Consider the following 25228-nt stretch of genomic DNA (forward strand, 5'->3'; position numbering starts at 1 on the left):
TTCAGGCATTAACAAAATACTGATAAAATCAAAATAAGTAAATAAAGATAGACTTACCCAAAAAATGAAATTAAAGAAAAATAACATATATTTTATGCATTTTGTGCATCCCGCCACAGCCATGTTTGAACAACTCCTGGATATGTGTTCTTCTAAGCCAAATCAAGGGTTTGGGAGACCTGTGTACTTCCAGGGATCACACAGTCTCTGTCAAGGGAGGAGTCCTATCTAGTCCATTTGAGGGTCTGTGCTCCAGACTCCTCCTTTACAAAGAAGAGTGAGATGAGGAACAGCCCACTAACTTTTTTTGTGAAAAGAAAAAAAAAGAATACTACTATTAATATTGATTTTTTTTTTCAGTTTTCCTTTTAATTGCGTGCTCATATCCACCACAAACCCCTTACTGAAAGCAAATGGGGTGAATAACAAGTGAAAACACGCAAACATGTGAGATATTTAGTGATAAACACTGCCCTCTGCTGGCAAGTGACGGAATTACAATTCCTAAACTACTGAGATGCGCTCAGTTTGGTAAAAAATAATAAAAGTAATTTTCTTTTTATACCCTAGCATGTTCAGTCACGGTGGAGTGGCTTGGCAGTCAATTAATGAAATTGAATAAATGAAGTTAACATCTAAGTGAAAGATATCTAAGATGTGAGAAAGTGTGTTTTTGCGCCTCAGGGTCACGCCTTCTGCAGCCAGCGGCGCGTGCAGAACTCTCCATGCAATGACAGTGAGACAGATGCATGAGTAAATAAATGAGCACCTCTGATTATCACCAACTCGTTAAACGGGAAACTTGATGGCGTTTTAATAGACAAAATGCTGGCTCCTGCATTGGGCATGCTCAGTGTGATGTGAGAGAGGAGAACAGGCAGTTTGGGCGTTTTTGTTTGTTTGTTTTTTTCATTGAGGAGGCTTGACGCCTTCTCGAGTCTATTTGATCGTGTAGCAGCCCTGAGAACACGACTGGTCTTCCTTCCATCAGGCTGAGGACACGCTCCGCTTTGCAAAAGCGCCGACGGACAGCGAGGGGGAACGTCTGCGCGTAATGTAGCATTCATCTGTGGAGACAAAGACCTGCTGCTTCGTGGCAGCGCGTCGTCAAAGCGGAGGGAGCGCGCAGAGCGGGGTGTGAAGGAGGCGAGTCTGTGGGCAGCAGGGACCGAGCCGCGCAGCCTCTCCATCAGGCGCTGTCCGCTCAGCACCACCGCAGTCACCTTGCTGTGAAAGTCACAAACCCGCTTGTCTGATCAGTCGGAGCAATCTGGTCTTCAGAGATAGATGTTATCAGCTGCTGGCTGGGAGGAAGACTGCCATGCTCCTGTCTCGACATCTTGGATCTGTGACGTCTGTTCTCTCCCCTTGGCTCCAGTCGGTTTGGATTTAGGCTCCTCCGCGGTCACTACAGGTGTCTCAGATCCTCCAGTTCTGTAGACCATGCAGGGTGTGAATGGAGTTTGGCCTGAAACGAAGGAGCTCTGATTCCTTCCTCAGCTGCTGAGAGGCGACAGGTTGCTTTGTTTGTGCGTAATCGTGCGCCTCAGCCTCATCACTTGTGTGCATAGTTCCAAGGTGCGCCTGTTTACCTTTGCGATGAGGGGAACTTATTGGAGAAATGCCTAAGGGACGCAATGGGCCTGAGCGACGACAAGGATCGCATTGTGATAAACGTGGGAGGGATCAGACATCAGACGTACCGCAGCACCCTGCGCACCCTACCTGGCACCCGCCTGTCCTGGCTGGCCGAACCTGATGCGCCCAACCACTTTGACTATGATGCCAAGATCGATGAGTTTTTCTTCGACCGCCACCCGGGCGTTTTTGCACATATCCTCAATTACTACAGAACAGGTAAACTCCACTGCCCGGCTGATGTCTGCGGGCCCCTCTATGAGGAGGAGCTGGCCTTCTGGGGCATTGATGAGACAGACGTGGAGCCATGCTGCTGGATGACCTATCGCCAGCACAGGGAGGCAGAGGAGGCCCTTGATAGTTTCGGCGGGGGGGGTCTGTTAGACCTGGGGAGCGATGATCCAGAGCCAGAGCCGGAGCACACTGAGGATGAGGTGGACGAGATGACAAGGAGGCTGGCGCAGGGGGACTCCCCCGATGCCAGGAGTGGGAGCCTGTGGAGCCGCTGGCAGAAGCGCGTTTGGGCTCTGTTTGAGGACCCTTACTCTTCTAAATATGCAAGGGTGAGTGGGTTTGAACACCAATATCACATGCTAACATGTTTTGATTTTGTCACAAATGGAAGCAACAAGAGTTTGTGCAAAGACTGATGAGTCCAAGAGGCGGTTCATGACCTTGCATTGCACTCTATTATGTTTCCACACACAAAAATAAGTCGTTAAAACATTGTGTATGCATGCATCTTGCAGCAGGAGCAGATATCTCCTTATGACTCATACAGGTTCTCATGTGAAGGGGGATCTGTCTGTGGGCTCTCTGGTTAAACGGGTCAGCTAGACGTCAGGAAACCAGCTCTTTGGCACCACCGGATCATTAGTGGCATGCCTCCAAACAAAAATGAGGTTGCTGTTGGAGGTGACATTTTCAGCCGCCTCATGGGCAGCTTTCCATCTGGATGCAATTTGCCTTAATGGTGACAATAATTTTACACCTCCAGTTTATTTTTAATGCCTAAATTTATTTCCAATTATATACAAAAAAATTCTTGATGTTTTTTTCTATTAAAGGAAGTTAAACACTTGGCCCCACAAATACCTGTGTACTACATACTGCTTATTTGAACCCTTTCTAGGATTTTGGGAGAAGTTCCACACTCGCTCATACTGTCCCACATTCAGCAGCAACAAAAGCAGAGCAAAGACTGACAGAGACTCTACCAAGACTGGCAGAAAGATTAATTAGACAAGAGCGTCAGAGTTAATTACAGACTTTAGTCACAGTGGATGTATCAGTGGAGAGGACATGCCACTGCATTGCACTGTCGGTCTCTCGATTGCCAGCTGAAAGCCAGATTTGGACAATAAGAGGATTTTGTGTTTTGCAGCTTGCACAAAAAAATATATAAATTTTAAATGCCAATGCTTTGAATGTAGGCTAAGAGAGATAATTGGTCTGAAAGGAAAGCGGCTTATCAGACAAGACCTAAATCACTTTTATGGATTTTGAATGTCATTGATAGTTGTAGATTATTTGGTCTAAAAGACTATAAAAAAGTCAAATCATCATGGAAAGATGGAGGCTTCTGGTTTTTAATCTCTGCAAAGATCTCTTTTAAAGAACAGATCGATTGTAATAATGTTACTTTCCAAAGAATCCACATTTTAGCTTGATAAAACATCAGCAAGTATTTATGATCCAGACACAAGTCACTGTTGTATTATGTAAGACAACTTGCAAGTGCCAGAAAAGAATGAAGCAAATGTGCATTTGATTCCTTTCATGAATTATTTAAATTAATGCAATCATTTTTGAACCGTTCTTCAATAAAACATGTTCGTTATGGATGAGATTTTAGGGATCTTAAAATGCAACACCCCCCTCTTGACATTATCCAAACATAGAGGGGAAGCTGACATTCGGCAGCAGAAGTGATTTCCTCAGAACAATGGAATGAATCCCTGGTGATGAGACATTATAATGAGAGCCTGTTTTCCATCCTGTGCTGCACGTCTGCCGGGCTGTGAATGGACGTGACTGCTAAGCAGGCAGTGTTTCCTTCATTCAGAGGACAGCCCAGAACACCTCGAGTCCAGACGTGCCCAGATGCAACTGACATCTTCCCTGAAATCAGTCATTACTCCCTCTATACTGTTCAACCATCCATTAGCTTAAGAGACACAGAGGAACCTCGTGTATTTCCATGCCTAACCAAACCGCTATTGATCCAGCTTTTTGTGCTACACAGATTGCTCTCTTCCTGTTTATTTCTTACATTTTCTCCCTTCACACCTGTTAAAAATAAAGCAGCTGATTCTTCTGTGTAATTGTATGAAGAAGCATTACTATAAACCAAGACCCTGTAATGAGACGAAGATAACATAAGGATAGGATTGCAATCAGTGCCGCAGGGAGATACTGGATCGGCCACACTCATTAATTGCATCAGAAATCTCAACCTAAAGTGGTGAAATCTGATATTCTGATAAATAAATAAGAGGTATAAAGTACACTTTGGGGTATCTACATTCTCAGGCGTCTGAGCAATATGACCTTGTGCAGGGAAGACCTACTACAGTCAGGGCTGCGACAGAAGGAGCCCTGGCTAAATTTAGACAAGTGAATTAATGCCAGAGCCCCTTTTGTTGCTGCTGGCTCTTTTTTATTCTGCATGTAGCACACCCAAGAAATTCCCATGACCTTGAGAAAGAGCTAAGGCGAGGAGAGGACAAGGAAGCTCATACTGGTAGTCCTTAGCTGGGTCTCGCTATCAAACATGTCTGAGATGATAGATCGAATTGCTTTTCCTGTCATGAGTGGATGTTTTCAAGCTCAATGAGATTTCATGACCCATTGCTTTTTCCTCCTCTTTGTCTTCCCTTCCCATCCTTCTTCCTTGCTTCTCCTGCTCAGTGGATAGCTCTGGCCTCGCTGTTCTTCATTCTGGTGTCCATCACCACTTTCTGTCTGGAGACCCACGAAGCTTTCAACCCAATCGTCAACCGCACATACGTGGAACACACGTTCAACAGCACAACGGAGATCACGTACCCGGAGACTGAGACGGCAGCCTACCTCACCTACATTGAAGGCGTTTGTGTGGTGTGGTTCACTTTTGAGTTTCTAATGCGAATAACTTTCTGCCCAAACAAGTTTGATTTCATTCGTAACGCGCTGAACATCATCGACTTTGTGGCCATTCTGCCCTTCTACTTGGAAGTTGGCCTCAGCGGGCTGTCCTCCAAGGCAGCCAAGGATGTGCTGGGTTTCCTGAGGGTGGTCCGATTCGTGAGGATCCTGCGAATCTTCAAGCTGACCCGCCACTTTGTGGGACTGCGCGTTCTGGGCCACACGCTGAGGGCCAGCACCAACGAGTTCCTCCTCCTCATAATCTTCCTCGCTCTCGGTGTCCTGATCTTTGCCACTATGATCTACTATGCTGAACGGATTGGCGCTAACCCCAACGACCCTCGTGCTAGCGACCATACACAATTCAAGAACATCCCAATTGGATTCTGGTGGGCTGTAGTGACCATGACGACGCTTGGCTATGGGGACATGTACCCAAAAACGACATTTGGCATGCTGGTTGGAGCTCTGTGCGCCCTGGCAGGTGTGCTCACTATCGCAATGCCCGTCCCTGTGATCGTCAACAACTTTGGAATGTATTACTCGTTGGCCATGGCGAAGCAGAAACTACCAAAGAAAAAGAACAGGCATATCCCTCGGGCACCCCAACCAGGTTCTCCCAACTATTGCAAAGCAAGCATCAGCTCCCAGCATCCAAGTCCCATTGCCAACGACGACGTTTTCGAGATTAAGTTTCAAGGTAAAACACATAGTCTTATATATTCTACTCTTGTGTTCTTGGCTTGTGAATTGGCTTTACTGCCATTCAGATTGCTTTAACTCTTTCATGTGTGATTCATCATGAGGTTGAACCAATAAATTAACTTCTAAAGACAGTCAATAATATATGTAATGAAATGTAAATTCAATTTGGGATAGGAGGATAAAAAGACTAAACCATGAGTAATCTTGCTATTGATTTTACACTTCTTAATGCAGTGACTCACTCCTGCTCTCTCTTTAAACCAACTGGGAAAAAGCATTTGCAACGTTAAGAACAACACAAGCGGGCGTCTGCAAAAGTTCATTCAAATGTGCTGATGAAGGAAAATGGAATTTTTATGAAACAGCTGAGCTTCAAACGCAGCAGAAACTACAGAATAGTGAGGTTCATCCTACAGTTTAATCCCTGTGCGCCTTAAGGTGTAAAGTAGGACGCATTGAGAAAAAAAACCCACTAATAACCTACTTTGAGAGTGCAGCACAAAGGCTCAAAATTAAACGGATTGTGTTGTTTTCTTCAAGACTCCAAGCTGAATGGCGAGGCAGCGAACGCGGCTCTGGCTAATGAAGACTGTCCCCACATAGACCAGGCTATATCTCCGGAGGAAATCTTCAGCCCCAGCGAGAGAGAGCGGCCCTGCTTTCTGGTCACCACTGCTGAACGCCCCAACCACACTGGGGGCAGAGTGAAGAGGGGTACGTACAGTAATAGCCAATCACAAGCCCCCCTGAAACACTGACACCCTGTAGACCGTAGACAGGACACGCTCCTCTTTGTCTGAATGTCACACCGCTAATGTCCCGCACACCAACGGTCTGATCAGTCAGAGCAGCCGTCACGTAATCTCCCAGCCGCTGCTTCTCCCAAATCAACCTGCGGGAATTTTGTATATAGTCCAACACATTTAAGGCCAAGCACAATCACCACAAATCTAGTTTTCCACATTGACATGATATATATTTTTTGATACCATGCACATTGTAACACACCTATTTATCCACCAGTAAGAAAAGCTATTTTTGACATTTATATGATGTTGTCGTACATGCGTAAGAACGCGTTCATGTGCTACACGTGCATCTTGTATGTATATGTGTTTTAATGATAAATACTTTTACTTACAAGTATTCCTTTTGACCATAACGGTGCATGAAGTGTCTTGCTGATGGGTGCTATCAGGATGGCGATGGAGCACAACACAGATGGAGGAAGCTTCATGTCTTTTCTAGTTTCTAAAAAAAAAAAGTTACGTACTCAATTTTAAATATCAAAGACAACAGTCTTTGAAGATTGTTTTGGGATGTGTGCAGTAAGCAACACATCTGCACCTGTGAAAACACCCCCTGCCTGTTAACGAGTGTTCTACTCCAAGCCATTCCAGTACCACCCGTTGCATGCTGGTCTACTCCTGATGCGCTCAATGCATGGAGAACAATGACGATGCGTTTGAAGTCTGTGTTTCGTTTGAGACAAAAACAAGAAAGCAACAGGTGTAGCGTTAGCAGTGAGGCACACCGAAAACATTGTCATGGATTCAGTGCTGCAGTGTACTCAGAACATTCTCTGTTTTTCAACTGAAGGTTATGAAAAGCCTTGGAGCCTTAACAGCATGTCTGGCATGAGCGGGGATGCCTCTGGAGTGTCCTCAGTGTCCGCCCTGCCCTGCAGCCCACCCTGTCTAATGCAGCACTCACATTCTCCCATCCCATCCATTATGTAGCATGGTTGAGTAGCAGACACAATGCCATTGGAAGGCCAGTCCACACTCCTTTTTATCTTTCCTGTCAGATTTTGCTTTGACACTTGCCGTCGCTCCTGCTTTCTTTTTCCTTTTTTTTCCATTTTTGCTTTATTATTTTTCTGGAAAACTGTATTCTAACTGTGCTTATACTCAAGCTTCCCAAGTGTTCTCCTTGGGTGTGTCATCCTATCCTAGAGTAGACGACATTGGCACATGCCACTCTGCATGGGTCACCTCAGTTACAGACGAAGCACTGGTGAACTGCAGGCTTACTCCATTATTCTTCCTGTGTTTACATCATTGCCTGTTGCTCTGTTGCTTTTGATCTCTTCTATTTCTCTGCTCAAAAGAACTTTTTTATCCCATATGCTTTTTGATTTTTGTGAGAAGAAAAATGGCAGAAAGCAACCCCTACTAACAGTATGCTGGACATTAATTATAAATGCTTTTAAACGTATATCTAAAAAAGCTGTTAAGGCAACTGCTAAGTGCTTTGTAATTTGCAAAGCAGAGATGTTTTGAAAAAAAAAAGCATTCAGAGAAAGATCACTGTTAGCTGAGAGGTCGTTCCAAAAAGAAAAATCTGATGCAAAATAGAAAGGATGACCATTACTATGCCACCAGTGATGTAAACAGATAATGTGAACAGACGTAAAACTGTTTGTATGTTCTACATGAAAAAAAGGTCAACTATAGAAATGAGCAGAAGTGCAGCACCTGTAAGAAAAAAAGATTTTTTTTTTCAAAAAAGCCTTGTCATATTTATGCATTTTGAGACAGCTTTAAAAAAAAAAGGAGAGACTCAGTCATAGCAGAGAGGTTTGATGTAGCGGCCGTTTCTTTGCCTTTGCCCAAACTCATGCATTAATAATCTTTTAACCATTTGATGGGGATTTTCTTTTTAAAATTAGCACAATTTAACTTGAAAAATCAGCACAAATAGGTCTCTTTCTATCAGTAGCCATGGGTTTTTAGACAGTATTAACAGCAGCTCTAACTGCCATGACGCTAAATTGATCAAGAAGAAAATAGTTTTAAAACAATGGTGCCTTCATACCTGGGGAGGCAAAGTAACAAATTGACGGAAAAATGACTTGAGTGTAGCATCCCTACATGGAAATATCTTTATTATAGCAGTGTTAGAAGAGCTTTTTACTTATGAAGGGGTTCTTTGTACCTTTTTCGCCAACAGCCAGAATAAAAACCATTTTTATTCCCCTGCAGGGAGTTATGACAAAGCATTAAAGAATAACAGGCAAAAAAAAAAAAGATTAATAGCCCCAATTTTGTATAAAAAGCACAAGCTACAAAGGGGAACTTGATAGAGCCAATACAAATCAAGTTATGACTAACCAGATGTCACTATATTTCTGTATGTATGTCCATTGGTTCAAAGCAGCAACAGCCTACTGTCACTTGTACTGATACTGTCCCATTTATTATGCACAAGTTTTTCAGGGCACTTTATCAAAATTTATGTAGACTAATCAGAGGTGTTGATTTGTAGAAGATGATGTAGTATAGCAATTCCAGCAACTCATCCAAGTTTTGTTTTACTCTGAATGAGCAGTTCTACATTTCCAGTCATGTCTGTTGTGGTAATTAATGGACGTTATTTAAAAAAAAAAGAAATTAAAAATTATAATATTAGTGTGACGTTTTGATGTGAAGCAATGCAGGTGAATTAAATGGTCATGCAATTTAAATGGGGGAGAAACAATAGCACAGTGTCTAATGTAAGTCTACTTTGAGAAAGGTAAATGCATGTATTGTACTTTTATGCAAGAGAAAAGTATTCAACTAAAACATGTAAATACAAAGTCATTGCATGAAATAAATTTTTTACACAATGAGCGTTTAGACTCTGTTTTTCTGCAACCCCACATGCAGACATACATGCTTTCTTTCTTTCTCTCCTGTCGACGACTGTTTGAACCTCTGTTGGCGTCAGAGGGATTCACACAGACGGGGTTACTGCGAGAGCATGATGCAAAGCACACAAACGCATGGCAGTGACTGACCTACTCGACGTCAAACTGTAAAGCGCAGCATGATTAGGCATGTTCATTAACCGACCGGGAGTCCAACCTTCTGCACTCAGACACCAGCCTGGTGTCTGACGCCTTCTCTAAGCATGGGAACGGCATGGTAAACCCACTGTTTACCATGGGGAACTAACGGAGCACATTTTCTTTACTCATCGCCATCATGTCCATCATTTTGCATTATTTGTGTAATAATTCATTTTTGTTATTGTTTTTTTTATATGTTTATAGAGACCCAACGACAGCAGCGGAGCAGACAACCAACAGAGTCAGTTTGTGTTATGAACCATGGTGTACCAACCACTATGTGTATGACCCATAATGGCCCATCACCCACCTGATAGTGCTATAGCATTGTTGTGTGTATTACTTAGGATTTTTTTTAAAGGGGTGTGACAGTGAGAACCTGTACATCACAAACTCAGCATAGATGTAGCACTGAGGACGTTTTGTTGTCAAGCCTTATGTAGCTCAGTATCTGTGACTGGTTACTGTGTTGTAATTTGTGTGCCTCTATTTTCAGTGTGTGCTAGTGCTGTAAATACGCTTCTTTTGTGTGCTGAAAGTTGTGTGTACCAATGTTTCGAGTGATCATCTTATATTTGTGTGCTTCCTCTGTCAAAAAAAAAAATGTCGCTCCACATATTTTTTTTAATTTTTAAATCACACTACCTTCAGCAAAAAAAAAAAAAAATCACATGTAATGTCAGCCAAATTTGACATTTTAGGACAAATGATTACCTTTGCACTGTCATAGTCAAACCTATATAGACTTTTGCACTGTTTTGCACCAGTGAATTTTTAAAAAATCCATTTGTTACATTTTCCAAGCAGCATAGAAAACATAAAAGACAAAAGATGTCTTTTATGTTAACGGAGCATATTTAAAACTTAAGGGCCGAATCTGAATTTTTCTCCTACCTCTTCGGCTTCTCCCTACCCCTCCAATTGCAGAGGCATTTGGGTGGGTAGGGGTAGTTTTTTTTAAGGACTAACCCTCGCGGCGGAGGGAAACAGAGTCCTCTGCCACGAGGGTGTTCCGTGTCTCGCTGTGCTGTGGAGGAAAAGTACTTTTCTTCACGTGGGTGTGCTCTGACGCACAGAAGTTTACATTTAAATGTAAGTACTGACTTTTTTTTTTAGCACGACTTTATACATTTATAAAACCGACGATATGTATTTTAGCGTGCTAGCAGCTCCACGCTAACGTAGCTGACCGGCAACTATTGATGACATCATCGGGTGGGAGTAAAGTCCGAATTTGTAGACACTGGGTGTGTCCGAATTCCCCCCCAATCCTTAACTATTAAATAACTATAAAGTGCTGGACTATCTAGTGCTCTGGATTTTAAAAGCAATTTGGATGTGATGCTCACTACTTTACTTTCTAAGCGGCGGATATTAGGTGTGAAATTCGAATCAATACGAACATTTTACGACGTCTATTTGTGACTCCACTGGTGATAAAAATGTGGATAGTTTGACCGCACTGGATTGTGTTTAAAATACAGGGCACTAGATAGTCCCACACTATATAGTTTTTTAGAGATTAGGGTGGGAATTCGGACATAGTCACTACTTTTCCATAACTCTCCATTTGGAGGGCTAAATGTAGGGGTAGGGAGAAGTCATAGGGGTACGGGAAGAATTTGGATTCGGCCTAAAACTGTAAGTGGTATTGTGAGCATTTGTGAAAAAAATCTATCAAGAATCAATTAAAAAAAAAGTTTAGAAAGCAAAAAGAATCACACGTAATAGCAAAATAGGTGATACTTTTCATTGACAATCATACACTTTTTTTTCCATTAGCAATTTAATATTTTAGTTATCAACACCAGCTAATTACAAACCATCAAACTGGAAAAGTGCCTCTGTTATGTAGATTGTTTTAACCATTCAGGAGTTCACACAATTTTTGTTTTAGTTAACAACAACCAGCACAAGTTCAGTGCTCTAAAAACGTGCACCACAGTCCCTTACTGGATCAAGCTTTGTTAAAATCAGAAAGAACACAAATGTTAATTGTGTGTTGAAGTTAGAAGGGACCAACTTTTTACTGCTCAACTGCAAACACACTGCCTACCACTTGCCTAAATCTGTGTGCAGTCAGGGACAGTGAGCTGAATCTGCCAAAAGAGGAGAAGGGGCATGAAAACTGTGCACTGACACAGAAATAAGAAAAAAAAAAAAAACGTACAAAGATAACTTAAGAGGCAAATAATGTGTGCCATCCAGCAAGATTTCAGTGTGTGTTTGGAACAATGTGGTTGCTATTTTTTACAGTTCAGTGACCGTTTTCTGGATTGGTTTGTTGTTTAGAGGTCTTCCCTTTTTTGTGTCTTTTTTGACCAATATCGTTCCGATCTGTACAATAAATAGCAAATAAAAAAAAAACCTATAGAAATAATCAATTTTCAATGAGTGTCAATTCCTTTTATTGTTTCAAACTAACAGAAAATAAAAATGACTTCAAGCTATGCAAAATTTCAGTGACAAAGATGGGTCATTATTTAATAAGCATAAACCACATTAACATAAATATTTTATAAACAATATATAACATGCATCTTTTCTTTATTAAAACAGTATTTATTGAAGTATGGAAGAGGTAGAGAGCAGCAAAATGAAATTATAATAAACAAGTGACTGATTTTTCCAAAATGGAAATATTGTCCTGCAGTTGTGATTGATGACTTTTATGACATTTTTCAGAATCAGGGACTTCCTTACACGCTAAAAACAAACTTGGAATAAATTTGACTTTTGTTGCAGTCCACCCCCCTAGCATAATCTAGAATTTTTTAACCTTAAGGACAAACATTGCAATGGCATTAATATTCTCCCTATCACCTTCATCAAACTGACAGGTAGGCCGAGGGAATTGTGACCCTTACAGCATGAAAAATTACCCAGACTGCTGTTCTGACAACTGTACTTGAAAGTGACACTTCTTTAGGTTGCTTAAATGCCATTTGGAAAGGTAAACTGTGATTTATTATGGAGCTCCTAAAGGGACATCGAAGTAAAAAAACGTAAAATTATAAAAAGTAATTCTGGTTATTATCTGTGCACTAGTTACTATCTGGTGCATACCAAATAGTAACCAGAAAAAAACATTTAGAGAAACAAACAGATATTAGCTGGTGCTCACCAGATGGCAACTGGTGCTTACCAGATAGTAACTGAGGGTTAACCAAATAGTAACTGGTGCTTATCAGATAGTATCTGGTGCTCAACAGATAGTAATTGGTGCTCACAAATAATAATAACTGGTGCTCACCAGATGGTAACGGATGCTCACCAGATAGTATCTGGTGCTCACCAAACAGTAACTGAGGGTTAACCAAATAATACCTGGTGCTCACCAGATGGTAATTGGTGCACACCAGATAGTAATTGGTGCTCACCAGACAGTAACTGAGGGTTAAATAAATAGTAACTGTTGCTCACCAGATAGTATCTGGTGCACACCAGACAGTAACTGAGGGTTAACCAAATAGTAACTGATGCTAACCAGATAGTAGCTGGTGCACACCAGATAGTAATTGGTGCTCACCAGACAGTAACTGCGGGTTAACCAAACAGTAACTGGTGCTCACCAAACACTATTTGGTGCTCACCAGATACTGTTTGGTGAGCACCAGATAGTAACCAGAGAAAATGTTTTATTTGTTTTTTACTTCAATATTTTTCTTTTTTTTACTTCGATGTCCCTTCAGGGGCTCTGTAGTTTACAGAAAAAGGGTACACACACAAAAAAAAGTTCCTTGTAGTCTATAATTTCATGCCGCATTGCATTCCTGCTCCAGTGGACCCGATTGTCCTTGTGCACACTGCCATAGAGTGTCCCGCCCCACAGCCAATCAAAATAGGCTGTAGATTAGAAATGAGTCCAGGATGAGGTACATTAGTCTGTAAACCGTTTCCACACATCCCATGTTCATTCCAGCCCCATGACAGCAGACAACCCCCTGGAACAGAAAGCGGTCTTGGGTCAGTGAAGCTGACATAAAGAGCAAGACGGAACCAGAAAAACAGATACATAAATATATTTAAAAAAAGGAAAAACAGAAGGCACACATCTCACACAGAGCTCCTCTGATCTCTCCATTTGGCCTGTAATAACGCTACCCTGCTTTTCACAGCTGGTGAGCTTGTTGGAGGGTGTGGTCAGGTCTGCATCACAGCGGAGACACGTGCCATGGCAACACGGTTACCTAATAGGCTCCATTGCCATGGCAACAGAAGCGAGTTTGCTTTCTCAAGGGTAACATCTTCAAGCTTTTTTGTTGTTGTGTGCCTTTCATGCCACATAATCATTTATTCCAGCGAGGGGCTTCGTCTTCTGTCTGTGCTCTCAGTCCGTCTGTGAAAAAGCAGCAGCCTCCGAGTTCTCAAATGTGCCAGTGGACACATATGTTTGCACGAGTTAAGAGCTAAGTTAAGATTTCATGCCAGCAGCTTATGTCCGTGTGACACTCTGCCAAACGGGGCGCGTGCATCACAAACTCATGTTTAGCCTCGTCTTTTGTGGCGTCCACAGACCCAAAACATGGTCGCTACAGTATCCGAAATGTGTGCAGCAAAAATTCTATACGTCTTATTTTGGTGTTCCGCTCAAATGCATGGACCCGCTGGCTGGAGTACGGCACAACAGCGTTTCCATGGTAACAAAGTACCTTCAAAAATTCAGCTGAAAAACAAGAATGAGGGGAAGAAAAAGATCAAATTTCACATCTCGTTGAGAGTGCCACAGGGACATCATCTGCCACTTTAAGCCTGACTTTTGCATGATTCTACAGGATATAAAAATATCTAACATAAGGTTTGAGCACCGTTCAAGCTGAAGTATTCACCCCAGCATTTTTCCTCAGATTTGATGACGTGCGCCAGAAGATTCTTTGGCCATCTCCCGGGTCTGAGCGGCGATGATGAGCTTCACGCTCACAGACCACTTTCTCAGGTGTAAATGGGTGCGGGCCTGAGCAGGCAACAGATATCATGAGCAGCATGCAGTGCTCTCTGTTCCTTTCCACCTGACCTACTTCAGAACCAGAAATAGCAGCACTCTGGTCCCTGCTTCCAATCCTGTTTTGCCTTTTTTATTGCTCCTGCCACCACGCACAAGACAGGAGAAGAAAAAGGGAAGACAGCGTGGCGGAGGAGTGAGGTGCTGGAGGTTCGTGTCAGCCCTGCCGCTGCTAATCCTCTATCATCTGCTAAGTCAACTTTAGAAACTATGGAGGGATGCTTCAGACAAAAAGCCCAGTATTCTCTGAACTTTTGTGATAAGTGGTCAAATGTGGATACTTTTACTATAGAAACACCAGCAACGTTTAACTTTCCTTCCTTTTCTCCTCTAGACTCCTCACTTATTTTTGGTGTTCCCTTTGCAGCATTTTTATTCGTGATGCAAGAAAGTGGGTCGGCGTTTAAAATTTTATGTAAAAGGATTTCACATCCAGGATGTTTTATAATGAAAAAGCAGGTGACGTTTACCAGAGATGAAAAAGGAACAGGAGTTTTTACTGAGAACTTTTGAAGAAACGGCAAACATTTTGGATCAGAACTCTTTTTCTTGGAGTTTCCATCTTCAAATCGGATGTAGATCTGAAGAAATAGTTTATGAAACATCTAAAAGGCAAGAAACAAATGAGTGTGGTAAACTCGGCTCTTCCTGGTAATTACTTCTGTCATTGATACGCATCTGTAATTACATCCGGATGCAAAGGCCGCAGAGAGATGAGCTGATCTCACAAACCCTCTGATGCTTCTGGAGGATGTTTTATTGTTAGATGTTAGAAAGTTTGACAAACTCGAGATAATATATGCTGATAATGGTTGTTCTTTGAAGGACTCAGCCAGTCGTGTCAGGCCATAAAGGCCGTCTCATGTTTCCGTCATTAGCACTTACAGAAACCAATAAAAGCTCTTTTAAGGAATGAGATTTGTACCATAAATGGCTTCATCCATCTGCTAAAGTGAAGCCTTTTAGTCTGTCAAACTTTAACTAATATTATCGTATATAGCTGGGATCAACTAAAGAAGAAAAGCCCACTAAAAAAAGAAAAAAAATGAAAATAAAATAGTAAATACAATGTAAAAATCCCACACTTTTCTAGGTTATAGATGGCAGAATGGTGACAGATGGAGAGCCGCAGTGATCATGTGATCTTCGTGTTTATGCAACAGTGGTTCCCAATGAAAATATTGAGTTCTCAAAATAAGCTTTGAGGTCTTGATGGGATAAAAAAAAAAAAGATGCTGTAAAACAGACAAAAATTAGAACAAATAAAAACAAACTTTGCTTTACAGACTTACCATCTGTAAATTATTTTATTATGTTTGAATTTCTAGATGTGATGCGTATAATTTCACATCTTTTATTCTGAGTAAGAATATCATCTCCCTGTCAATAAAATACCGCAGCATGATCCAAAAGTGCCATCATCTAATAAAAGCGCATGTCGCAAAAACACAACCTTTAAGAGCTTAAAAACTATTTATCATAGTTTAAGAATAGGGAGATTTATTTGCTTGTAGCCAAACTACCAATAAAGAAAACATTAGAATCCTGCAGAGCAGCTGATAACAGCGTTCAACTCCCATGTATGTATATCTGTTACTATGGCGACATTGTTTTCGACTTGAGCCGTGTTAAACGTGACAGCGTGTGGTGTGAAGGTGGGCGGGTCAACTGGTGTGAGGTTATAAAACAAAAAGGCCCAGGGAGATAGATCAGCATCTAAAAAGAGCATTTTTTAATAAACTTGAATCTCCTGTCACTATCTTGACCGGTCTTTCTTGTGTTCTTTTATTTTGTTATGTAAGAAAAGTAGAAAATATATAAAAAATGCAAGCAAATCCTTGTATGAAAGCACTCACCAACAACAGCAAGGTTGTGCTCAGATCCACAAGAGATCTGGGGGGAAAAAATGCAAACATCAGTTTTTCTTTTGTTTAGACAGACATTTCTAGGTTTATAAATGTTCAGATGTGGGTTGAATTTTCCTCTGACATATTTAAGGTTTTTTCTTAACATGGACTTCTGTAAATAAGAAGTGACATCCTCTTCCCGTTGAGTTTTTACAGCTGCCATTTCTTTTCCTTGTTCACTTTGACAGCTCTTAAAGTGGCATGTTTTGCATTAATATAATGATGCTGAAATACATTAACATAAATCAACCTACAGAAAACCACTTGTAAAAAAATATAGTTTTTAAACCTCTCATCCTTTTAATCTGCTTAATTGATCTTTTCTTCATGGCTGCATTGAAGGACTCAAATGTAAAGAAAGGTAGGTCAGGATTAATTGCTCGCTCAGCAGCTTCATCACGTTTGGATGCCGAACACACACACACACAAGGTGACCATGGTTTGACATCCACCAGCGATGATGCGAGTGCAGTAAAAGGATTGATCCAGCACTTGCCCTTGCCTATCCCACATGTCTACTTTACTGGTCACCATCTCCTAGCATACACCTGCTATTCATACCACAGGTTAACTACTGCAATCAGGACTGGGTCTGTCCTTCCTTTTTATTTAAGTAGTTATCACTCAGAGATGCATTATGATGAGTGGGTGGAGAAGGTGATCATTAAAAAGCTCTTTTATAGAGAAAGTATCAGGCTTTTACCTATATGAGGAACATCTCTTTGTTTGTAAATCTGTAGTAGTTTGGCGCCCTCTAGTGGACGACAGCAAACATGTATATTATTCCAACATTGTGATTCAAAATTAAGATGAAAATACATGTACTTAATATATAAGGAAAAATCTAGTTAAATTTTTGAATTTAATGAAAATTATGAAAAATTATGAAAAAAAAAACACACTATCGAACACAATATCCATTTTGGAAATGTTGTAATACAAATGTTGTCACAAAAAAAAGCCCACTGAAATGCCCAATGGACCAAAATCATTAAATAAATAAAAAAAGCGAAGAAATATCTAAATAAAATGTACAAATTGCTTTTATTTTTTAGTGGGATCTTATTCTCTACAGATGCAGTATTGTTGGAAACGCTTTTTTTTTTTAAGAATCCAAAGTAAAAGTTCAAAAAAGCACTTACTTGCTTTGCAACAGAGTTGAATTAAACATGTTTCTTAATAAATACTTTGTTATAGTCATTAAAAACTCACTCTGATCATCTTTTATATCTATTTTAAAAGCGTGCCCAGTGGTCTTTTAATTGTAATTATAGTGTTTTTGCCTAAATCAAAGCATCTGTCCTATTCTGGGACATTAAAATGTGACCACTAGCCCTCTTTGTCCCCCCCCATTCCAGAGAGCTCTGAGCAGGAAGCTTGTGACCCACCCAAAGTATTTTCTATTCTACAAATAAGTTATTTTTTCAAACTGCATTTTTTATCTGCACCTGATTAAGAACAATTTGAATAAAGAAATACTCAGAAATGCTGTTTTAATCCTAATTTTCTTTATAAATGTCTTCCATTAACAGAAAAAAATGCTACAAGAACAAGTTCAAAATGCTATAAACAGTGCAGATCTCACCTGTGTTGCTCCGCGGAGGGCGTGGACTTCTGCAGGGAGGCAAACTGCCCTGCTTTGGCCGTTTCCTGCTACAGAGTCTGTTAGCAGCTGCTCTGGACTCTGAGAGTCTGAATTTGGTCGACCCAGCTGTCCATAATCTCCTCTGCCCCAGGTGAAGACTCGACCACTCTCTGAAACACAACAGTAAAATCCACCAGCACTGGTAGCCATCTCTGATACACGTCATTGAAGGTCTGTACCTGTTTGAGCAATGATGTGGCTCCATCCGCTCCACACGTTTGAAACTTTTTCTCCATTTAAGAGAGACCGCCTGAGAGGAGAGGGAGAAGGCAGGAAGGACTCTGAAGTGCCCAACTGGCCGTGTTTGTTGCTTCCCCATAGAAACAGTTCCCCTTCTTCTGTGAGCAAACAAAAAAAGAAGAAAAGTAGAAAAATGAAAGCTGAATAATTCAGCTCGAGTGTGTTTAGTTCTTATTGTCGCACCTGTAAGGCACACACAGTGGGCGGAGCCTGCTTTAACCACCACTGATTTCTTCTGACTGAGACCTGCAGCAAAAACCATCAGCAGTGATCACACCAAAGTCTAAAGCATGTGTCTCCTGTTCGCATTTGTTTGTCGTTTACCTGGAACAAGGCAAGGAATGCTGGAGCGCAGGTGTGAGGGAACAGAGTGAGGGCCGAGGGCTCGCTTAGCGTGACTGAAAAGCCCATTTCCCCACTGATACACACAGCCGGAGTCTAGAATCACAAAGACAGGGTCCATGACTTGAAGAAAAAAAAAACATTATTTAAAAAAAGTGTGAAGACTAATTGAGATGCTGCTTACCATTAACGGCAAGTGAGTGTCTCAAACCTGCAGCTACACTCACTATTGGCTCTTTCAGACTCTAAAAACAAAGAACAGTATTTATTCGTGAAATGCCAAAAAACTGCAATTTTGTTTCAAGATTTCTTTAATTAGTTGTTAATTAATTGTTCAAGTCTTTTCCTAGATGAATTGAATTGAATGGAATCTTACCTCAACAAGCCGTGGATCTGCAGTGTGAGTGACTGTCTCTCCAACACCCAGCTGTCCAAATGCATTGGAGCCACATGCTAGCAGCTTACCACTATCTGTGGGCGGAAAGCAACAGCAGAGTGCTATAAATTAAAAAAAAAAAAAAGAATTATTTATATCAAAAAACTATGTTGTTATTTTCTCCTTTGGACAATTCAGACAATTTGCAAACCTTGAGGGAATATGACTCACTGGTGAACAGTATTTATGTTGGAATGGACCTTTTCTCCTGAGAGCCCGATTAAAAACAAGAAGTTTAAATCTGAAGGATAACATAATATGCAAAGGAGTTTTAGATGTTTTAAGGGTAAAGTTAAATTTATTTAGCTAAAATATTTAATTTCTGAAAAGTTAAAAACCCAGGCCAATGAAAATTGTGTTTTTGATGTTTGAAACATTAAAAAAAAGCTCAACTTTATGATACAGCAATTACGATGGGTGGGGCCAAAGTCTCCTTTCTCCACTCCAATAATAAATCCTTCACTTGCAGAAAATAGATCAATTAACGTCTTCATTTTCCTCACCTGAGCTACCATCTGGCTCAAAACTGTAATGCGATATTTCTCACCGTTTTTATTTATTTATTTATTTATTTATTTTGCTATGCTAATGTTAGCTTGGGCTTGTGAGTGGCTATAAACTAACAGGAGAAAGCGTAAACAAAGGCATGCAGGGATATCTACGCAGGGTTATTTTTTTGTGTCAACAGTCCCGCCCACCACCCAGAGGCAAATTTCAAAAGAGCTCCTGCTGCTCTGCAGAAAATATGTAAAAAGAAAAACAAACAAAAAAAATGATACAGGCATAATAATAATAAAAAGACCGTTGGGAACACTTGAACAATTAATAAAATATAGGTAGAGTGGGACTGAAGGAGTCACAACTCTAACTTTGTTTCATTTCAGTCACTTCAGGAGACACCGACTTTTAAGTGACAACTTGCTTCGAAAAAGCACTTTGTGTTTCATTTTAAATATTTCTTACCGGTTAGCAGAAGAGAGAAATCCCAACCACAGGCAACATCTGTGACTCTCTGGTTAAAGATGGGGCAGATTTGAAAAGTTGATACGTTTGCACAGTGTCCAATTCCCAGCTGACCTTTGTGGTTCTGCCCACAAACAAACACTTCTCCACCCTCTGTTCAACACAAAACAGAGAAAAATAGCTTTCATAAAACAAAAACAACCACAATCACAAAAATGAACTTTACAAATACTGACATTAATGCTTTTTTCTACAGTTTATTGAAATCATTAACATAGTTAGAAACCGACCAATCGGATGCTTCAGTAGAACCATGTGGTGTCCACTGGCCCTACCTCAAATGTTTGAGTGACAGATTGTCCCTTTCTGGTTTCCATAGAAGGACTTCAATAAGCTTACTCATTATTGGCAACAGTAGTTTCCCAAGAAACATGACTCAGACCGACTAGGACCAATCACTGTCAACTAGCTCCAACATGGCAACATTCAAGTGGAAAAATGGCTACAGAATTGGCTTCATTTCGTTGGAGCCAGAAGTAAGGCATTTTCTATGGCTGACGTCACATTTGCTCTGTCCAGTTCTCTTTATAGAGTCATCAGTTATTGGCGAAAATATTATACACTATAATTTTCATCCTTGAGATTCTGATGAAGCATACCAAAAGCAAACAAGAAAAAAAATAACTACTACACTCATTACTGTAGTTTATTATGCATTCTATTGACTGAAATTGTTGTTCAGAAAAACTTGACTTTTGGGTTTTTTTGCTGCTTTTGTGTACCGTAATATATTTTTCATGCTATTTTAGAACTATAACTATTTAGATTCATATAAAAATGGCAGAAAGAGGTTTGACAGACTTGATTGTATTCATCCATTTATTAAGTGCTACTGGTGACAGTTAAGTTTTCTCTTGCAAAATAATTAAAGCATACGTTCTCTGAACTCATATAGTTATATTTAAATAAGAATATGTGTGTTTTAACTCCATTGTTAGTCCACCGTACCAGTGATGACCACGCTGTGCCCCCCGCCGCCCCTCACGACCCGGACGGCTTCGGTTTGCAGCTCCGAGCCTCCAGAGAGCCAAGGAACAGGCTGGTCCTCCGCATGTCCCTGTCCCAGCTGCCCGTAACTGTTGGCTCCCTAAAATAACACAAATCTGCAAAGGTCAGACTCATCTCAATTTGTTACAAAAGATTATAAAAAGAAAAGAAAAAATAACCCTCCGACACAGTGTTTAGCGTGCTGTTTACGTGTTAACGTGAGGCTAATTTGCTTTACTTTGTCAAATGACAAAGGTTCCGCTTAAAGTACTTTACAGTTACGGTGAATAAGACACAAAGACCACATTTTGAAAAACTGACACCAAAGATTTTAACCAGAAAAAACTTACCCAGGTTTGTAAACAGAAGTCCAGTGAGCTATGTTCCATGAGACTTTTCTTCTTCTTCTTTGGTTCAACCGAGATTGTCAAGGATGGATTTAGGGCACTATGGCCCCCACGTGGTCAGACAAGTTTACGACAGTCACTACTTTCTTTTTTTTTTCTTTAACCTTTATTGCAAACATCAATTTCAGTACAGAAAAAAATAAATACAAAAAACAATATTAATAACATAAAATAAAATGCCTGGGGTAGAAACAAACAAAAACGTCATACATTAAGTGAATAAAAGAAAGGTAAAATAAATGTTACTATTTAAAATTATTTTATATTGAGAGCAAATTTAAAGATATTTCACAACCTTTTCTTTTTTTGAAAAAAATATTGATTCAATATATAGTTTGGCCTCCACCAGAAATACGGAAAACTTGGGAATTATGTTAGAAAATTTGCATATGTGGATGTAAAAATTAGAAAGTAAAATGAATAAATTGATGAAAAACTGAAATAACAAATTTGTATGCTGGTGGAAGCCAAGCAGCACGACAGTGACTAATGATGTTGAATATTCCGTCTGAAAACTTGTCGAAACTCACACAGGCACACATCAACAAATAAACTTTATTTATAGGAGCACATTGACAAAGTTTACACAAATTAATGTTTTTTTTTTCTGTTTTGTTTTGGTTTTGTTCTACTTTCATGTCTCATCCTTTACAGCACAGTAAAACATATTTTCACATTCTGGCAATGAAGTTTAACTTAAAAAAATAAATAAATAAATCCAACTTCTCCATTATAGTATCCTCATTTTTAAATGTTTATTCTGACGACAATTCTATCCGGTAACTGCACATGAATTTTGAAGTTAAGCTTTTTCCATGTCATTCTTATGCTGCCTCTTATACCCCTGTCTGCATCTAAAAAAACAAAAACATTTCTACGTTAGGATAGAACTTTTCTTCAGTATCCCAAATGAAAGACCATTCATGTTCTTATAATAATAATAATATTAATATTAATAATAATAATAATAATATTAATATTAATATTAATATTAATATTAATATTAATATTAATATTAATATTAATAATAATAACAATAAGCTTCCTAAGTGGATTCGTAGGAACTGTATGATGTTCGAATGCTAGAAACAACTAAAAAAAAAAAACGTTTAAAAAATATTACTTTAAAACATTTAGGGATATAGTCTTTGTGATCTTTGTTCACAAACAGACACATACTCTAACTGAAACTTCAAGTCTTTGCTTGAAACACAAAGTACTCTTGCAAGTTCCAGTCACGATTCAAACAAAACAGTAAAAGATATTCAGTTGAGAGTAATAGGCCTCCAGATTTAAGAAATATACAAGAAAGAAATTCATACTAGGAAATAAAAACAATTACACAACAAATGCAGAAAGTTTGGAGTTGCCAGTTTGATTTGGAGTTGGTATTTCAGGAAAGTGTCAAAAAATGATGTCTGTTCAATTGTGTAATGTTCTACTCTCTGGTTCTGACCGATCCTCTGGCTACACAAACAGCATTGCTTCCCTGGCTAATGAATTCTACAAGAAGAGCTGGAACCTAGTAATGTGTTACCCAATAAAACGAGCACAAGTCTGAGAATTCCACATCACTTCACTTAGGAAAATCTTATTTCTTAGAATTACACAAAATACATCACAAACAAAGTACATACAATATGTTAGTACTGTACTTCAAATGATCTCCTTGTACCAAGACTGTCCCAGGAACAACTAGTTCAACAATAAAGGGAGGATTAACAATTATTAAATGTAATGAAAAAACATGTTTCCTCAGTTGACATTTAATGTATGATTGGACAGGTCGCCAGTCTGTCGCAGGGCCTCAAGCACACACTCATTCACTCCTAGGAGCAATTTAGAGTCACCAATTAACCTATGAAGCATGTTTTTGGACGGTGAGAGGAAGCCGGCATCCCTGGTGAATCCCACACATGCACAGGGAGAAAGGTCCCAAATCCCCCAGCCAGGCCACTCTCGCTGTGAGGCAAGAGCGCTAACCACTGCACCCCCGTGCAGCTCTGGAGAGAGTTTGAAAGCTTACAGCATCTGGTATTCCCAGGCGGTCTCCCATCAAAGTAGTAACCAGCCCCAACCCTGCTTAGCTTCTGAGATCAGACGAGATGGGGCGTGCAGCGTGGCCCTAAGGACACAACAGCTGTCCAAAAAAACCCCCCCAAAAACTAAGAATCACATTTTAAATTGGCAAAGGAACGCCTGGATGCTTCACAGCACTGCTGGTAGATTATTCTGTGGACAAATAGAATGAAAACTGAGTTGACCTACTTAAAATAATTTTTCTCAAATTTCCTATTAGTATTGGAAATACACTTTTACTAATTAATCTACAAATTAAATTAATGAACATAGGGTAACATTTAATCACAATGCAATTAATTAAAACAAAAAACAACAAATAGAGGGCAAGGCAAATTTTATTTGTACAGCACATTTCATGTACAGAGACAATTCAAAGAGCTTTACATAAAACATTAAAAGAAACAATCAAAAGAAATAGTAAATGTGTGATCATTAAAATACAGTTAAATGCACTAGTTTCTCCAGGTCCTGCTTAGACATCAGATCTTTAATCCTTGAGATATTTTTGAGATGATAATAGGCTGATTTAGTGACTGCCTTAATGTGTTTATCAAAATTTAAGTCTGTGTCTATCACTACACCCAAGTTTCTGGCCTGGTTGGTAGTTTTTAGTTGAATAGATTGAAGCTCTGTAGTGACGTCCAACCTTTTTTATTTAGCCCCAAAGACAATAACCTCAGTTTTGTTTTTGTTTAATTGAAGTAAGTTGTGACACATCCAGTCATTAATGTCCTCAATGCATTTACCAAGAGCCTGTACAGGGCCTCGGTCTCCTGGTGTCAGTCTAATATATATCTGTGTGTCATCTGCATAAAACATATTTAATTTAGTTTTCCTCTTTGCAATTACTTTACTATTTTGCACAAAAGAAAACCATATTTTTCTTCTACTTTCTTCCTTGTACAAACTAGTTTCTGTTTAAATCACTTCACCAGCAGGTATCATTTCTGACTGGTAGTGTAAACATGTTGTCAAATTATTATTTTCTGTGAGATTAATTTAGCTGTTTAATTGTAAACATTTTAACCTATTGATTCCTGTGAAAAGGCTCATTTTGAGGCATTTTCATTAAAAAAAATTGACATTATGGTGCACTAAAACAACAAAATATAACTAAAAATGGGGATTTATGAAGTTTGTTTTTTTTTTTTTATTACAGCAGAATTTTGCTTTTTCTCCAAGCTTTACTTTCACACCACCAAAGCGTAGACTTTCAATTTCAAACAACTAAAAAAGCAAAACAAACAATCAAAAACCGTCTAGAGTGTTCAATTTATCACTTTAAAAAACCAGGAGGAACATTTTTCGGAGGAATCCAAAACATTTTGACCTCAAACTTCTTATTAATACAATAATAAATATGTTAACAAATTTTGTTCTACAGTTTATCACAAAAATAAAAATAGAAAAGAATTGAGTGATTTTAAAGTTTAACCTGTTTGGTAAATGTGATCATTTTGAAGACTGGGATGAAGCAGACAAGAAATACAGAAAAGAATAAAAGAATGAGGAACAAACATGAGGGGACAGAGTGGCAATTGAGGAAATTAGACTTTGTTTCTTTGAAACAAACTTTTCCCTTTTCATCTGGACTAAAACAAGCAGTAAGAAGTGAACTTTCTCTCTGGATTATGTTTTTTTTTTAAACTTCTCCTGACAATCACCTTCTTCAGAGAGGAAAAAGAGAGAACAGTCGATGAAGCTGTTACCATGACAACTACATTTGAAATAGTCTGTGTTTTGTGGAAAAAATATTTAAAATGAAAAATATAACAGGGTTAAAGTTTTAATCATGGATTTAATATTATTTTTTTTGTAAATGATCACAGTATGAGCGGGATAATGCTCTTCTAGGT

At 39.5% G+C, this 25228-nt stretch overlaps 2 protein-coding genes across 6 annotated transcripts in view; one reads left to right on the plus strand and one right to left on the minus strand.

Annotated features, from left to right (window-relative positions):
• The window catches only part of sergef (secretion regulating guanine nucleotide exchange factor), a 32933-nt gene that overhangs the window by 4023 nt on the left and 3682 nt on the right, over nucleotides 1-25228 (minus strand). The window contains exons 1-12 of one of the 4 annotated variants that reach the window (XM_036212337.1): nucleotides 21234-22155; nucleotides 20845-20983; nucleotides 19837-19989; nucleotides 18814-18908; nucleotides 18622-18682; nucleotides 18420-18533; nucleotides 18279-18341; nucleotides 18035-18193; nucleotides 17796-17965; nucleotides 16160-16196; nucleotides 6817-6941; nucleotides 6611-6713 (exon numbers count right to left, since the gene is read on the minus strand). In XM_036212337.1, the coding sequence (XP_036068230.1) occupies nucleotides 6611-6713; nucleotides 6817-6941; nucleotides 16160-16196; nucleotides 17796-17965; nucleotides 18035-18193; nucleotides 18279-18341; nucleotides 18420-18533; nucleotides 18622-18682; nucleotides 18814-18908; nucleotides 19837-19989; nucleotides 20845-20983; nucleotides 21234-21272 (1258 nt within the window). In that variant the 5' untranslated portion in view covers nucleotides 21273-22155. Of the gene's footprint in view, nucleotides 1-6610; nucleotides 6714-6816; nucleotides 6942-12489; nucleotides 13246-16159; nucleotides 16197-17795; nucleotides 17966-18034; nucleotides 18194-18278; nucleotides 18342-18419; nucleotides 18534-18621; nucleotides 18683-18813; nucleotides 18909-19836; nucleotides 19990-20844; nucleotides 20984-21233; nucleotides 22156-25228 lie in introns of those variants that run through there. The other 3 variants (XM_036212338.1, XM_024281782.2, XM_036212339.1) reach the window with 3 other exon arrangements.
• Nucleotides 588-11692, plus strand: kcnc1b (potassium voltage-gated channel, Shaw-related subfamily, member 1b). 2 transcript variants are annotated; one of them, XM_024281769.2, is made up of 4 exons: nucleotides 588-2201; nucleotides 4549-5464; nucleotides 6010-6183; nucleotides 9506-11692. In XM_024281769.2, exons 1-4 carry the CDS (start codon nucleotides 1638-1640, stop codon nucleotides 9613-9615), a joined length of 1764 nt encoding a protein of 587 aa, XP_024137537.1. In that variant the 5' UTR covers nucleotides 588-1637; the 3' UTR covers nucleotides 9616-11692. The 2 variants fall into 2 exon arrangements, with proteins under 2 accessions (XP_024137537.1, XP_024137536.1); XM_024281768.2 differs by lacking the exon at nucleotides 9506-11692 and adding an exon at nucleotides 7069-9082 and having other exon boundaries at nucleotides 589-2201.

This window comes from Oryzias melastigma, linkage group LG6 (genome assembly GCF_002922805.2).
Source record: "Oryzias melastigma strain HK-1 linkage group LG6, ASM292280v2, whole genome shotgun sequence".
Taxonomy (NCBI): domain Eukaryota; kingdom Metazoa; phylum Chordata; class Actinopteri; order Beloniformes; family Adrianichthyidae; genus Oryzias; species Oryzias melastigma.